Source organism: Colletotrichum lupini, chromosome 8 (assembly GCF_023278565.1).
Source record: "Colletotrichum lupini chromosome 8, complete sequence".
Taxonomy (NCBI): domain Eukaryota; kingdom Fungi; phylum Ascomycota; class Sordariomycetes; order Glomerellales; family Glomerellaceae; genus Colletotrichum; species Colletotrichum lupini.
Window position 1 is genome coordinate 1606760 of NC_064681.1, and position 15908 is coordinate 1622667.

General features: G+C 55.6%; 5 protein-coding genes across 5 annotated transcripts; 3 read left to right on the top strand and 2 right to left on the bottom strand.

The window, feature by feature from the left end:
• Nucleotides 1-939: 939 nt before the first annotated feature.
• CLUP02_14946 (DNA damage-inducible protein 1) lies at nucleotides 940-2213 on the top strand (the record flags this gene model as incomplete). Its single annotated transcript, XM_049293871.1, has 2 exons — nucleotides 940-1462; nucleotides 1519-2213. 2 exons carry the CDS (start codon nucleotides 940-942, stop codon nucleotides 2211-2213), a joined length of 1218 nt encoding a protein of 405 aa, XP_049151017.1.
• Nucleotides 2214-2641: 428 nt separating this feature from the next.
• CLUP02_14947 (methyltransferase domain-containing protein) lies at nucleotides 2642-4246 on the bottom strand (the record flags this gene model as incomplete). Its single annotated transcript, XM_049293872.1, has 1 exon — nucleotides 2642-4246. One exon carries the CDS (start codon nucleotides 4244-4246, stop codon nucleotides 2642-2644), a length of 1605 nt encoding a protein of 534 aa, XP_049151018.1.
• Nucleotides 4247-4725: 479 nt separating this feature from the next.
• On the top strand, nucleotides 4726-6169 carry CLUP02_14948 (uncharacterized protein; the record flags this gene model as incomplete). Its single annotated transcript, XM_049293873.1, has 8 exons — nucleotides 4726-4731; nucleotides 4831-4881; nucleotides 4938-5012; nucleotides 5050-5156; nucleotides 5232-5400; nucleotides 5509-5700; nucleotides 5769-5935; nucleotides 6007-6169. The coding sequence occupies 8 exons, from the start codon at nucleotides 4726-4728 to the stop codon at nucleotides 6167-6169; spliced, it is 930 nt and encodes a 309-aa protein (XP_049151019.1).
• A 4221-nt stretch (nucleotides 6170-10390) lies between these two features.
• On the top strand, nucleotides 10391-13885 carry CLUP02_14949 (C6 finger domain-containing protein; the record flags this gene model as incomplete). The annotated part of the gene is made up of 6 exons (XM_049293874.1): nucleotides 10391-10541; nucleotides 10664-11638; nucleotides 11695-12301; nucleotides 12368-12430; nucleotides 12485-13436; nucleotides 13541-13885. The coding sequence occupies 6 exons, from the start codon at nucleotides 10391-10393 to the stop codon at nucleotides 13883-13885; spliced, it is 3093 nt and encodes a 1030-aa protein (XP_049151020.1).
• A 442-nt stretch (nucleotides 13886-14327) lies between these two features.
• On the bottom strand, nucleotides 14328-15253 carry CLUP02_14950 (proteasome A-type and B-type; the record flags this gene model as incomplete). The annotated part of the gene is made up of 3 exons (XM_049293875.1): nucleotides 14328-14501; nucleotides 14603-15141; nucleotides 15229-15253. 3 exons carry the CDS (start codon nucleotides 15251-15253, stop codon nucleotides 14328-14330), a joined length of 738 nt encoding a protein of 245 aa, XP_049151021.1.
• Between the last annotated feature and the right edge of the window lie 655 nt (nucleotides 15254-15908).

The window sequence follows — 15908 nt, forward strand, 5'->3', positions numbered from 1 at the left end:
CTTCTTTTCGCCATCTCGTTCCGTGGCCAGTGCTTTCCCTCCCGTCTCTTTGGAATACCTACCTTAGCTGCTTAGGTACCAGTGCGGATAGCTGAGGTATTCGTGCCTTGGGAGCACACAGGTTTGCTTTTCACAGTGTTTGTATTCCGGTCGCCCCCATTCCACCTTGCCTTACCTTACCTTAGTATACTTCGTACGCAGTAGCTAAGTCCGCAGTACGGAAATATTCCCCGTCCTGGTTCCCCGTCGACCCCATCTTGAGCCACTGCAAACGGGGAAACGTACTGTGTAAGGTAGGGGTCTCGTCACTGCACCCACCTTCCTTACGAAACACTCAAAAAGGTACCCCAAGTACCCGAGCCGAGCTCTACCTTGCCTTTACCTTCCGCTACCTCCCCCAGCTCCCTTCCACCTTACCTTGAGATCCTTTTCTTTGAGACCAAGTATCTCTCAACTCATCAGATACCACCTGTCCAATCGTTCACCACCGCTACAAGGCTGCGGAATCACGTCGAAACTTTTCCCGGAGCTCTGCTTCATCCAATCGTCCATCCAGCAGCTCTTTACCTTCCGGATGAGACGTCACTGTTGTGTTGCCTGAATTTCGGCCCCTCCAACACCCCTCCTCCGCAGCTCCGTACTGAGGGTGACTTCAACTTCGCTTTCGCAATAGTGAAACTTGACGATTTCCCTGGACCAGATCCGGCCTCTTTGCTTCTCGCCGCCAGTCCATTTCTTTTATCAACCGATCAAACCCGCGGCAAACAGTTCCTGCCTGTACGCCAGGAACAAAAGCCCGTCATGTAAGCTTTGCCCCTTTGTCGGGACTTGACACGTTCTCCGCTGACTCTTCTTCCTCCTAACAGGCGCATTACACTAAGCATAACGAACCCCGAGGTCGAGGACCAGGATCTCCTCACCCTCGAGATCTTTCCCGATATGCCCATGTCCACACTCCGCGAAGCCATCCAAGCCGAGACCAACATCGCACCCACCTCCCAACACCTCTACCACAACGGTCGCTTGATCCAAGATGACACTCAGACGATGGAACAGTTGCAGATTGCCGACGGCGAGATGTTGGCGCTACACGTGAGGGACATGCAAGGAACCACTGGCTTGCCGGACCAGAGCAGAAGGGCACCGCAGCAGCGCCGGCGACCAGGAGGACAAGACCCAGAGCTCATTCGCCTTCAGATCCTGGGCGATCCAAACTTACGTGCCGAAGCCACCCGCCAGCAGCCCCAGCTCGCCGCCGTTCTCGATGATCCCCAGAGATTTGCCCAGCTTTTCAACCAGAGCTACGACCGTGAGCAGCGGGAACGCGAAGAGCGGCAGAGGCAGATTGCCCGTCTGAACGAGGACCCCTTTGACATCGAGGCTCAGCAGAAGATTGAAGAGATGATTCGTCAAGAGAGAGTCATGGAAAACCTCCAAAACGCCATGGAGCACAACCCTGAAGGTATGGCAGACAACCAAGGCATAACATGCGCAGACCGAGAGGCTAACTTCACACAGTATTCGGACGAGTGCACATGCTGTATGTCGATGTCGAGGTGAACGGCCACAGAGTAAAGGCGTTGGTCGATTCTGGAGCACAGGCAACCATCATGTCCCCTTCATGTGCCGAAGCCTGCGGTATCATGAGACTCGTAGACAAGCGGTTTGCGGGTGTGGCTCGTGGTGTAGGCACAGCCAACATCATCGGACGCGTACACTCTGCCCAGATCAAGGTCGGCACCATGTTCCTGCCTTGCAGTTTCACCGTCATGGAGGGCAAGCAGGTCGAGCTTCTCCTTGGCCTCGACATGCTTAAGCGCTACCAAGCCAGCATTGACTTGGCCAAGGACAAGCTGATCATTCAGGGCGAGGAGGTGTCGTTCTTGGGCGAAGCGGAGATTCCCAAGGAGAGCGAGGAGGCTCTGGAGGAAGAACCCAGATTACCTGGCCCAGCTGGAACGACCATTGGTCAGCGCTCCGGTGTTGTCAGTGGTCCCGAAGGCGCTGCTGCCGCCGCGCCGACGCAGCAAACCCTTCCACAAGGTCGGCCAGCACCTCAGCAGCAGCAGCAGCAGCCAGCGGCGCCAACTTTCCCGGAAGAGCATATCAACCAGCTCATGGCTCTGGGTTTCCCTCGTGAAGCCGCGATCAATGCTTTGCAAGCTACAGGTGGCAATGTCGAGTTCGCAGCCGGTCTCTTATTCGGGGCATAGACTGGATTAGGGGCGTATCGGAAATTCTTTGGTCGAAATGGACCTGCATGGTCGGACCGCAAAGGTATGGGACAATCTCGGGATGGAGATGTGGGGTGAATTGGAGTCGTAGTATCATGCATGCACAGCTCGACATGATATGCGTTCAAAGCGTTTTGGTAGACACACTCGGCACTTTTGAATTTCAAGTAATGCTAACTAAACCTTTGAGATTTGCCTATGCTTTGTATAAACGACGACGTTCCAAGGTATCCGCTATGGTCCCCTGCTCGGCGAACGCAGTACACCCAGCTTCATCCCAACAAGTCCGATTGCAGTTGCGAGATATAGGCATTTTTATTTTGACGAATGCGATATTACCCTCCCAAATGAAGACAACTTTTATATGTACCAAAACCGTAACAAGAACAATATACAACCGGTCGGTTCTACCGTATCTTGTATACACACGGCTTCAAGATACCCGTCTCATCAACCTTGTCCTCCTCCGTCTCCCACACGAACCTCTTTTGCTTCTTCTCCTTGTCCACGTAGCCGGCCGCCTTTGCCGCGACAAGCCCCTTGCCCTTGGTGGGCACGGCGCCCTTGATAAAGTGCATCTTGACAAACATTTTGTTGGATAGGTCCACCGCGCCCTTGTTGCCCTCGCCCTGGCCCGCCAAGACGAAGCCGCGCTTCCGCAGCGCCTCGACAAAGGCGGAGACGTCCGTCTCGCCGCGCTTGTCCTCGTGGCCGTCGACCTCGACGGCGAGAGCCGTGCGGTCCTCCTCCGTCTCCTCGGGTTCTTTCGTCTTCTTGCCTGCGGCGGCGGCGGCTGCCTTTTTGCGGTTGCCGACGCTGTGCGAGACGACGGCGTTTTTGCGGTGCACGGGGCCGAAGCGGGACTTGATCTCGGCGATCCAGAGCTCGCCCTTCCAGTGGAGGATGCGGTAGGCCTCCTCGATGAAGTCAAGCCAGTTCGTGCCCATGAGGGCGAGGCAGAAGATGGCGACGTCAACTGAGTCGTTTTCGAGGGGCAGGTTGGCGATGTCGGCCTTTGTGACGTGCTTCGCGGGGGAGTGGAGGTCGTAGCTCATGATCTTGAGCTTGAGCTTCTTGGACTCGGGCTCGAGGGTCGAGGCGAGGCGGGCGTCGCCGCAGCCCAGGTCGGCGACGTAGCACGTCCCGTCGGTACGGGGCAGGGGTTGAGGGCCGTCGGGCTTGGATGGCGCGCCGCCGGGGCGTCCACCACCGCGAGCGTTGGGGAAGCGGGCTCTGGCGCGGAGCTTGATGTCGCGGATGTAGCCGTCGACGGGGTTCGAGGGCCAGACCTCGACCTGGCGGCGGAAGCCCTCGTGGTACTCGGAGAACATCTCGGGGGAGTCTTCGAAGAGCTGGTAGGCCTGGGCCGAGGGGCGGGTGTAGAGCGTCTCGTTGAGGTGGCGGAACCGGGCCGAGATGAGCTTCTGGCGCATAGAGCGCTGGAGGGGCGTGAGCTTGGCCGCGGCGGGCGGGACGGGGGGTACGGAGGCGGCGATGGCCGCGGCGGCGTCCTGGTTCTTCTTCTTCTCGAGCTTTTCTTGCTTGTTCGTCAAGGCTGCCTTCTGTGACGTCTTTGACGGTGTGGTCTCTGCTGCTGGTGTGGCTGGCTCATCTTCGTTGCTGGACATTTCCTTGCGCTGCTTCTTCCCCTTCTTGTCGGATTTGGGTGTTTCCTGTGTCTTTTCTCCTCCATCGCTCTTGCTTCCCTTCTTCTCCTTCTTCTGCTTCTTGCTCGGCTTGGGCGTCTCGGCCTCGGCCTCATCCGCATCGTCACCATCGTGATCAGCCTCGGCGGTGGCAGGGGGAGCATCCTCCCTCTTTTCTCCAAAGACGCGAGGGTTCACCAGAACGGAGTTAGCGCCCGAGGTAGGCGCCTTCTTCTCCTTCTTCTCTTGCTTGTTGGCTCTCTTGCGCTTCTTGCTCTCATTCTTGGCGGTGTTGCTGGCCTTCTTCACCTGGGTCTCGGTTTTGAGACCCTCGGCCGCGACGGACCATCCTGGGACAGCGAACATTTTTCAATTGCCAAGAGTAATGTTCTAGATGCCCGGATTATGTGATCTTCTTGTCGCGCCTACGAATTCAACAGGATGTGGTTGGTGAATAAGTTTGTTGCTTGAAGCTCATGCGCATCTCACGAACTCACTCCCGCGGCTTATCGACGTTGGAATTTTTTTTCTTTCCTTCCTTTCCCCAGAGGTCGCTTATCACACCCCTGCGTTTTGATCGACGCCAGGATGAGCCGAGTTAGACTGGTGGACCGTGCATTCCGACTGTTTCCTCTCCTTCCCGTTCTCACAGTTGCATCCCGTCTTACAACTCCCCTTCCCTTTCCATATACTCACGACCTACCAATTTCATCCAAACTTCGATCAATATTTATTCGAATCATCTCTCATTAATGATTGGCTAATATTTAATAGTGCTTCGGTTATCCTATCCCATCCCCTGTCTAGTCCCAACGTCGTTCGACGACCTGGCTCTAGTTACCAAGATGGAGGTTAACCTTCAACGGTCGTCACCGCAGCGGAACAATCATTAGAGTCGATCCAATGGCTGTGGCTGATATTCCTAGACCTCATTCCTATCTATCTTAAAGACCCGCAAACGCGGCATTTTGCGCAACCCGGCATGCCGGAGTATTGTTCATGTCGACCCGAAGGAACTACAGCCAGTCGATTACGGAACACGCTATTGGCGAGCTAGACCGTTGATGAACTCGACCTAAGCCCAACACACCGGAAACCCCTGGAGATGTTTCTACACTTCGTAGCTGGCCATGTGGGTGATGGCCTGATTTGCGGACTCGAGAGTTCAGGCTGGTCTTCAGGACCATGAATCCGCATTTACATTTCACGCCAATAAGAGCTGGGAGCCTCATCTGACTTGGAGTTCTGGGCAGCGCAGCCGGGCCCAGACTTACTGGTAACCAAGCTGCATACTTTTATGGCTGCAACAGGCTCGAAAGCTGCGCTGATTGGAACAATAGAGACAAAAAAGCAAGTGTATCGGACCGGCGATTGAGCTCCTGCATGTAGCCTTCATCGATGTCGACAAGAAACGGTTTACGAATCGTCACCGAGAGGCGCTGCAGGACAATCCAATCACTTCAGACAGCTTTTACTCCTTCCCGGATCAGGCCGCATGCAATTCAGAAGACGAAAACATCGTGCCCGGAGTTATGAGCCTATAAGGCTACCTCACCTCTCTGAGTCGTTGGCTGTCTTTTGGCGCCTGTTTCCGACACCTCCGACTTGCGGACGCAGTATGATCCAAGAAAGCAGTCATTGGTCGCATGCTCGACAAATCCGTCTCGGTGAAACGGGATATACATTGCATTTCTCGATTCCCACGTCAGACGTCAGCAACCCTCATCACCACAGGACCTTTCGCACTATTGTTCCAAGACGTTTTTGCGAGGCACTGCTCGACACAGCTAGATCCGCCTGTCTTCCAAGTGACTAGATACGTACGTGTAGGAATACCACCTGCCAAAATATCTATGGGATCCCCGCCATTCAACTCTTTTGCCCGAAGGAGGAAGGCCCCAACACTTGGGACCCGACTGGTATGCGGCCAATTAACCAGTTTCTCGGCATGGGTCGGTTCAACACAGAAGACCCGATCTTTGGCCCGAAAACATGGGTACGGCGTATTGCCCGGCTCAACGGAAGGTTGTTGATGGACGCTTTGCTACATTCGGCGTAAAAGAGAGACGACGAGGTGGGGAGGAAACGGCGTGGCAGGTCAAGGCACCTTACCTGTTCGAGTGCAGAGATCCGTCTTTCCGATTACTCTCTTTCCAAGAACCCAACTGGAGATTTCTGAAAGACTCTCTTCCAAGCATCGAGCTTCGAGAGAAACCTTCGAGTGGTACCGTCTGCTTCCTAGATAGATTCCTGCGACGCAAGTCCCGCTTTAGCAAGGTGCATATCTGAAAGACTATCTTGACCATTGACACGAGGGGCGTCCAGCGAAGTAACGACTCCAAGGTCCTATACAACCCACGAATCAAACGTTGGAAAGTAATCCAGGAACGTGCTTTAGGAGGGCCGAAATCCGTTTTCTTTCCGGCTATGCAGACATTGAGCCGGACTCTGCGGCTGCGAGAAGGCAAGGTGCATATCTAACCTGCAGCAACCGTTGTTGCGGGCTTCGACCGAGATCAGATAGAGTAAACAAACGTCTGGGGAAATCTGCCAAGGTGCGGTGTGTTCCTGCGCGTATCGAGGAGCACCGGGAGTGTACAAAGCGATCGACGATATAGTGAGCTGGATGTCACCAGTTCGTTCAAGAGAGCACAGGCAAAGGTGGCTCGGGGTGATCCGCACGCCTCCTTTCGTTCAACATTGCGCGACGTTTGTGTTGCACCGTATGCCAGTCAACGATGCTGCGACCAGTGGTCGGTCACACCATCCAGCAGGTCGGAAATGCGACGGTTGGCCCTTGGCTTCGATTTCGAATGTAGTGGAAAGCGTCCTCCGAAGGGGGGAATGTTGCCGGGATCCTTCAGCAACACATTGTTTCCGGCGTCTTGTTCTCCCGCCCAGTGCGTCCCGGTGAAATGCTCGCACCTAGCAGATATGGACCCTGACATTGCTTGGATGAGGAGTACATAGCCGGGCAGGGAACGTGACATTCGCCCGAGTACTAGGTCCGTCCTTCTGCCACGCGTGCTGTTGTTCACAACGCTTGCGCACGACAATATGGATTATCAGATCATGCCCCTCCATTCGCAAGAAGGAAACGAGGCGGCTTATATCCAAACCCCGGCCTTGCAGAAAGTTCAAAGGGGGAAAAAAAACCTTAGTTTCCCGCTCGGCACATGGTAATTCGGCTCAAAGCCAGTGGATCCATCCCGCCTGGACTGAGACGCCACCGTTGCGTTGCCTTCGGCGGTGACCGAGAACCTGTCAAGATGCCTCTCGAACAACGACTACTATCAACAGCGGTCTAGACCTGGCTGAGGGCCAAATTCAGACCTACGGATGGACAGTTTTGTGGTTTTCAAAGTTGACGGGCACTCAGGAAGACTGATCCCGAGCCGGAGACCCTGCGCAAGGCATCAACGAAATCCGCATACCATGTCGACCGTTTTTTGCTCCCCACCAGATCACCGCTTGGTCATTGCTGACCTTAGGGCAGAGGATTGGTGAGGGGCAGAAGGCTGGCAAGTTGGGCAACCCTGTCGGGAAGCGAGTCCAGACCACTCAAACCTCGGACGAAAATCAGATTCGGCATCTACATCTCTTGCCCCCATGTCGTCTGCGAGAAGACTGCGACTCAGGCGGGCTGTCTTAATCGGACGGCAGTTCACGGTGATACCTAGTCACGCAGCCCAATGGTTCATGCCGTCTACGGAGTATCCGTCCTGTCAGTGTCCACAGACTCCGTACCTACGGTCCTACGGATTGCCCTAGGCACGCCTTGTCGACCTTGGCCTGACAGCCAGGAATGCGAGGACAAAGTTTGTTGGATGAGGCCGTTGGAATTTTCAGCTTGGCGACTCCCCTATTCAAGCTCTTACGGCTCTCAATCTCCGCGCGCAATTACACCTATACAGATTAACTCATCGGGATAGATGGGTTGACACCCAGGGGAAAAAAGAAAGCCACGCGAGACGCGGGCAGGCTGCGGTGCCGTGGCCCGTGGGTGCCTCGAATACCTACCTCCTGGAATCCCACGCAGGTCTTGGCTCCCCGAGTTTCCTCTACTTTTCTCACTCATTCAGCCTCAGCACACCCACTCACATCGATTGATTTCAGCCAGGAGAGATCATCAGTCAGAACCTTCTTGTGCCAAGGATGTTGGTACTTGGTATCCGTGGAGTTCTGGCCTACCGGCACCCACACTACCGACAGACGACAACTGTGTATCGGGTATCCGTGTGTAGGCTGACTGCCTGAGCGACGGAAGCACGTTAGCTGGCCTTACCTTAATTAGTGCCGCGCGCTATATCCACCGATGGGCTGTCATCCGGGACATGACAGACCCCTGGGCCCTACCGCCCTGGAAGAGAGGAGGTGGTGACTGTACTTCGTAGGTACTCTAGAATATACCTTACGTCGCCATCGCTGCCCGCCGCCATCGGCCCCTCTCTCAGCGGTAACCGAGAGACCCTAAGGCCTAAACGGCCTAACCCTGGGCGGGCCCAGCAGCAGTGCAGCAGCGCATCACCCTAGCGCGGAACCTTGGCCAGAATCATGACGGCGGGGAGCTTCGAAGCTACCGGTACACCATCTTGACTGCTACCACCCTACGCCCCCTCCGATGTGGCAGTTTGATGCCCTCCTGACGCCGCGGGGAGCATGGAAATGGGAAAGAAGCAAGCAATTTTCTCCCGCGGCTGGTTGCGCTGCCCGAAGACAAGGTATCCATCCCGTACGAGGTACTCTGTACAGATGCTCTGTGCTGAGATGTTCACCTTGCAGGTTATTGTCCAGTTCGGTGCCAGTGTCTTAGCACCAGCAACAGGGGATGTCCAGTACCAAATGGGACATGACCTTGAACAAGAGAACCAAAGAGCAAGCCCAGCCAGCGGCAAGGTGTGGGTGTGCTGCGCTGTGTTGCAATGCTGTGCGGCGTCCGCAAGCCACCGTAATGTTTCCTCCCTTCCCGTCGTCTTGCCGCACCACCAACATGATCCACGAATAACTCAAGGGTACCCCCGTCCCCATCATTGCTGTGGCTGGCTCACTAGCTGCGCCTTTCTTCTCTTGTGCTTCCCCCCCGATCCCCTCGAATAATACGTCCAAGTCCCAGGAGCAATCCCATACAAACTGTTGGTGCTTCCTCCCCACCCTCTCTCTCTCTCTCTCTCTCTCTCTCTGATGTTTCTCTCTCGTCACAATAGTAGCAGGAGAAACATTGACGGGTTCCATGAACCCCCCCTGTCCCGCGCGCCTACCAGAGAAAAGCCCAGAGTGAGAAAGAGGGAAAGAGAGTGTGCCTGAGAGAGGAGGAGAATGAGAGAGAGCGAGGAAGCTCAGGGTACGCACGATAGAGTCAAGACGCACATACGGATACTCTTATCTTGTTCTCCATTCTCGCCCTAGCGGTCTAAGGTAGTTCTGTACCTCTCTTGATGCAACTAGGTACGGTACCTTGCCTTACGGGGCACTCACCAGTCAGGACAAGAAGGCACACTAAAGGTACGGATGCTGAACCATTACTACGTCCTAGGTGCCGGCTTCCATCCTCGTCGTTCTTTCTATCAACCCCGGTCATCCCGGCCTCCTCTTAGTCCAGAGAAGGAGGTACTTGCTGCTTGGCGGTTTCCCCGTTGTTTGTGGCCCATCTGTTCTCCCCACGCTGGTCTGCTCTAGCCTACCAGCTCTAGCCTCGAATCAAATACCCTAACTCAAGGGCACAGTACAGTGCCTTGGGATCTCTACTTCTTTCTTGGTCTATCCTTCCTTGTCCTAGGGTGGGCAAGTACCTCTCTCTCTCTGTCTCTGTCCCTCTCACATACTCTCTCTCTCTGGATACCTAGTCCTAATCCTCGTTCCTCGTGTTGTGAGAAAGAGACAGATACTTTCTCCTACTCCTCCTCCTTCCTCTCTCTCCCTCGCTCTCTCCCAACTGCTGCAGACATCCTTACCCTTCCTTACCCCCCGTCCTACCCCACGAGTCCATGCATCTTGTCTAACCCATGACTACCCATTCGCCGAAGACAAAGTAGCACCGGCCTGTTTCACTTCCTTCCACCATCTATGGCTGCTTAAAACTCATCTACATCCTTGGGACCCCATACCTGCGTCCTCTTGATTCTCTCCTTCGATCTGGGTGCCGCGCACAAGAAACGGGACTTATCCACAGTGTCTCGCTACGCTGCCGCTAGACCATTCAACAACACACCCAGAAGCTTGTTGGCTCAGAAGATTACTATAGTCTTTCACACATTCGACAACGGTTCAAGCCTTGGAACTTGACTTATCTCGTAACCATTCTTATTAGCCTCACGATATCTGCCATAGACTACTGCAAGAATCTCAGAGAAGACCCCTTTCGCCTGTGGGGACGAGACATTCGCTATATCACCGCGTCGCAGAACTACAGACTACTTTCAGACAATGCAGTCTGTAGCCGTCAACATACTCATGGATTAAGAGCCGCGTCGCAACCCCGATCTTACTCGCAGCGCACTAGCATCTACTAGGATGGATTCTGCCGAAGTGGTCGTCGAGGACGACAAGTCACCGTCCAAGACCTCGGAGAACAACAACAATAACGACGACAATGAGAATGAAGACACGAACCGCAAGAAAGAGAAAGCAAATGTGCGGAAAAGGACGAAAACCGGCTGTCTCAGTATGTTCCATATGTTGAACCCCAACTCCGACCCTTGGCCTCCATCCACCCCCTTTCCTCCTGGCCTCCCCTCCTCATGTTCATACCGGTACCTGGTCTAGACGTCTGACTTGACTCTAAAGCATGTCGCAAACGTCGCATAAAGTGCGATGAAGGCCGACCCATCTGTAACAACTGCATCAAATCCAAGAGGCACTGCGAAGGGTACAATCAGCGTGTCATCTTCAAAGAACCCATCGCCGGGTTTAATATCAACGGCAGCTACGGTCCTATCGTCTATCCTCCCGAGGCGCCAAACCAGTCATTCAACCAACTGCCCAACCCGCCACCCAAGTCCATCAATGGTCCGCCCCTGGCACCGATTGCGCCTAAGCCGCCGCAACATCTAGATTTCCAAGGCCAGCCGATGTTTCCCTATGGTCAAGGCTTTCCCGGTCAGCATCAACACCAAGCCCCTCCTCCTAATGCCTTCGACTTCAACCAGTTCCCGTATGGCGAGCAACACATGCCTTCAAGCTCTTCCATCATCTCACCAGCTAGTCAATTTCAGGCGCAATTTGGTGGTCAACAGAGCAACTTGGTCAGCCCCAATACAGATAGTGGCGCGTTTGTCCACAGCCCGACAGAACCATGGAGACAACAGCCGCCGAGAGCTCAGGCACAGGTGGAAGAGATGGATGTGTATCCCAGCGCCAATGCCGCCCCTCAGATGGATCACCCTGTGGAGGACGCAGAGTTCCAGTACCCATGCTCGGACGACGATGCCTCCATGCCCGACTCAGAGGACGCATTCGAAGATCTCATGGGCGAGGAGAGCGCATACGGCCAACTGGTGCAGAGCCGGAACGACGGGCCTTGGGATGGATTCGGAACTAAGATGAGGTCCTTCTCGGCCTTTGCTGACGAGACAATTCTCACATCGTACATACCTACGCCCAACAATTCGCCACTCAATGACGAGCGAACTGCTGCTTTGTTCTGGCACTTCATCAACGTCACTGGGCCAAGCATGTCGCTATACGAGCGGCATCCTTTCGACCACTCAAAGTTGACAAACAACTTCTCCGTCCCTAAAGCGGGACACAACATCTGGACTTGTAAGATGATGGAATTCCGGGGTTTAAGCTTTCCCTCTCGGCTAACTCTTGGCCAGACACATTTCCCATTATATCGTTTACGCATCCTGCCCTCCTGCAGGCAATGCTTGCATTGGGCGCGTTACAGATCGCCAAGCTACAGCAGATACCGCCGACAGCAGCCATGAAGCATTATCATCTTGCCATCCGCAGGATCGCAAAGAATCTACGGAGTCCTAAGAGGAGAACGTCACCGGCAACGCTGGCTGCCTCCCTGTTGCTTGGGTACTTTGAGGTCTGGAACTCGGATCACACAAAGTGGTGCAACCATCTTTTTGGCTCCAGGCTCTTGATCAGAGAGATCCCCTTCAGGCAAATGACAAAGAACATTCTGCCGCTGAAAAGGGTGAGGAGGGCGCTGTTCCAGGAGAGCCAGAACCAGCCAATGGACCCTTTTTACATGGGCCACGACAACACCCACATGATGAGCCACGATCTCGATGATCTCGATCTCGGCTTCCTCAGCAAGCTTACTAACCAGCACGTCTCGTACGAGGACGACAAGCCATCTCCACACTACTACACAGACCGCGATATCGAGCACTACGAACATCTGAGAGATTTGTACTGGTGGTACTGCAAGATGGATGTATATCAAAGCATGTTGGGCGGAGGGAAACCTTTGTAAGTTTCAAAGGATTTGGATAACATTGCAGTCAAGATGGTTAGTTGGCTTATAAGCGAAAACAGCATGGACTACCAACACTGGACGCAGTGCCCACCACGAGCACCCATGGGCCGACTTGAGGCCATGTAAGTCTACCCATGTTCCCATACGTAAGGCGCGACTTGGCTGACAAATAGTAGATACGGGACGTACGATCACCTCATGCTGCTGCTCGGACGCCTGTGCAGCTTCGCATCTAAAGATCTTCCGAGAAAACGGAAATCCTTCAAGGGTTTTGGTCCTCCAGGAGGCCCGCCTGGCGGACCCCCCGGCGGACGGCCTGGAGGACCGCCGCATAGTGGGCAGCCACATGGAGGACCACCAGGTGCGGGTGGCCCACCGAGAGGTGGTCAAGGTTGGCCGCCGCCAGGGATGGGACCGCCGCCGGGAATGGCAACGGGCATGCACGGAGGAGGGCCTCCCGGTGGGATGATGGGAGGAATGCCAGGTGGACCTCCTGGGGCTCCCCCGATGGGCATGCCGCCGCCAAACATGACGGGAGGGCCGCCGCCAGGAACGGGGCCGCCACCGGGAATGGGCCCCGGCGGTCCCGGCGGCTCGCCGCCCATGTTTCCGGGTATGCTCCCTAACCTCGGAAAAGTGACGCTGCCAATGGGCTTCAGTCCCCCGCGCGACGACTCCCCGCCACCGCCCGACGCCCGAGAGGAAGTCGACCTTGACTCGGACGAAGCCGCCGACGCTGCTATGCGCGAGTGGACCTCCCTCCGTGAGGCCTTTGAGATGCTCCGGTCCCGCTTCGGTCCCGAATTCCAGCCCCTAGGCGCCGAGTATGCCGACCGCCGAGATTCACCCTTTGGTCCCACGCTGCAGTACCGCACCTTTTCGGTGGCAGGCATCTGGATGAACTACTACATGGGCCTCATCCACCTCTACCGCGCGCACCCCAAGATGCCTCCCGCCGCTATGATCGCCGCGGGGATACAGGCACAACACACGGCCAAGTTCGCCATGGAGATTGGTCGTATCGCGGCCGGGTTGACGGACGATTGTAGCAATGTGCTCGAGATTAGCACCCTCGTCGGCGCAGCGCTGATCGAGAGTTCATTCTGTCTGTTCGTCAGTGCTATTCAGGTGAGAAGACGCCCCTTTCTTCACCCGCCTTCTCACTCAAAGAGACACTATCCGTGTTCCCTTATACTTACCGTAGATACCACGCCTGCTAACACTCTCCACAGTACCAAAGCGACGCTCAACGTCACTGGATCGTCAGGCGCATGCACGACATCGCCCGCCTCACAGGCTGGCAGTCGGCGCGGCAGATCGCCGAGGGCTGCGAGTCCGGGTGGAAAAAGGCGGCAGCCATGGGCCGGGGTCCGCCGTACGCGCGTGACCCGAGCCTGCAGACTGTGGTGCCGCCGTCCGTGTGGTCGAACCCGCGGCGTATCGGCGCACGGATCGAGCAGCTCGATAGTGACGACACGGTGCTCGTCGTCGCCAAGTCGGAGAGGGCGTTTTATGCTCTGGGTCTGATTAGCGTGGAGGAGGAGATGGAGAGGTTGGTGATTAAGGATGAGAATTGAGAGGAGGTTGACTCCCGGCGGAATCACCTTGGGTAGCGAGTGTTCTGAGCGACTATGAGCGTTGATGGAAGCGTGGGCATGAACGCATCCGTGTCAATGGGTGGAGGCGCAACTCAGGTAATGTCTTGGAGAGAGGCCATAGTCCTACGTTTTGTAAATACAATGTGCCCATTCACAACGTCACATCATAGATAAGATTCAAAAAATAAAGCCACCATCACGTTTAGTACAATAATGATACACTCTTTGGAGGGGAAAATCGTCTAGACGTCAGTTTCCAAGTTTCGTAATCGGGTGATCTTTGGGTTTCTCGCTTTCTCTCTTTTCCGCGCTCTCTACCTCTTCTTTGGCTCAAGTGTCTTCTTTCACTTTTTCCCGAGTCGCCGAGACCGCAAGATTGCACCCTATATCCTCTTTCAAACACCACAGACCTCGCATCCCTCTAGTTCGCAGGGAGTCTCTCCACCACAGCGGCCATCTCCTCATCCGTGTATATTCTGAAGCCCTTTTCCTTCGTTACGCTCGCGAGCTGGACGTTTTTCGAGTCGAGCTTCTCCTCCATGACCTGCTTGAGCGTCTTGAGCACCAGTGTCTCGGCATCCGTAATTGACAGGGACTAATGGGGTGTGTTAGTGCATGTGTGTGAGAGTCGGCGGGGCGCCGAGTGTCAGAACAAATTTGTCAGCGCCTGGGGTTGGGGGAGAGAGAAGGGCTGACCTTGTGGTACTCGTTCTGCAGCTCAGCCTGCGCACCCTCGGAGCCGGAACCGATAGCCTTGGCGTCGTAGCGGTAAAAGGTACCGCTGGGCTCGGCGTGGAAGAGCTGGGGGCCGTCCTCGTCGTAGCCGGCGATGAGGAGAGCGACGCCAAAGGGGCGGGACATGATGGTCTCCTCGCCCTCGGCACCCTCGCCGAAGCGGAGGGCGAGGTCGCAGATGGCCTGGGTGCACGACTCGACGCGGAGGGGCTCGTTATAGTTGAAGGAGTGGGACTGGGACTCGACGCGGGCGTGCTCGACCATGGAGCGGGCATCGGCCTGGAGGCCGGACATTGCGCAGCCAATGTGGCGGTCAATCTCGACAATCTTTTCGACGGACGAGGTCTCGAGGAGGGTCGAGGTGACGCGCTTCTCGACGCCGAGGACGACGCCCTCTGCGGTGGCGACGCCGATGGCCGTGGAGCCGAGCTTGATTGCCTCGAGGGAGTATTCGACTTGGAAGAGGCGGCCTTCTGGAGAGAAGGTGTTGATTCCTCGGTCTGTTGGATTGGGGAGGATATGTTAGACGAGAAAGCTCTCTGGCGAGGGGGAAGAGAAGCTGGGGTTGCTTGGTTTGGGTGCTTTACCGTATTCAGATCTTGCCATAAACATCTTGGCGGTATTGTGTGTGTGTGGTTCCTAGATGGAAATGAGGGGTATCCGGGTCGGTAAGGTCAATGGCTTGAGAGTCGTCGGGGTCGAGGTTGTCGTGGATCGGGGATTGCGTGGATGCTGGTGGTTTGGACTGAGGTGTGGATGGATGGAGGGGGAGCTTGGAGGAAGGTCCAGGTAACAAACGGTGACGGTGGAAGGCTGAGATGGCAGGTGCGGTTAGGCAAGCACCTGGCCTACGCAGCCGCACCTTACCACCTGGGAAAGCTTCTAGTGTACCAGGTTCCCTTTTGGGGGGCGCACGGGGTGTGTGGCCCAGCACCTCAGCAATTGGAGCCGACAACGACCAGGCCCCAGGCGATACTGCCCCCTGTTCTCTGACTGGAAGCTCCATGATTGGTCATCTTGGTCACTCCCAGATTCCCCTCCAACAGCTACCGCCCCCCCGAACGCTAAACCCGGAATATTCCAGGGGAGGTTTACCACATCCGGGACCGGGGTCAACAACACGCGAGGATTTTCCGACTAAACGCGCTTGAGGTTAATGGCCCTTTACCGCGTTTGAGTACCTGAGTACAGCTAGGGTACCGTACGCAGTGCCCAACCCACCTTCACGCGCGGAGTGTAAGACTGCGACTCTGCGATAGAGGGGCAG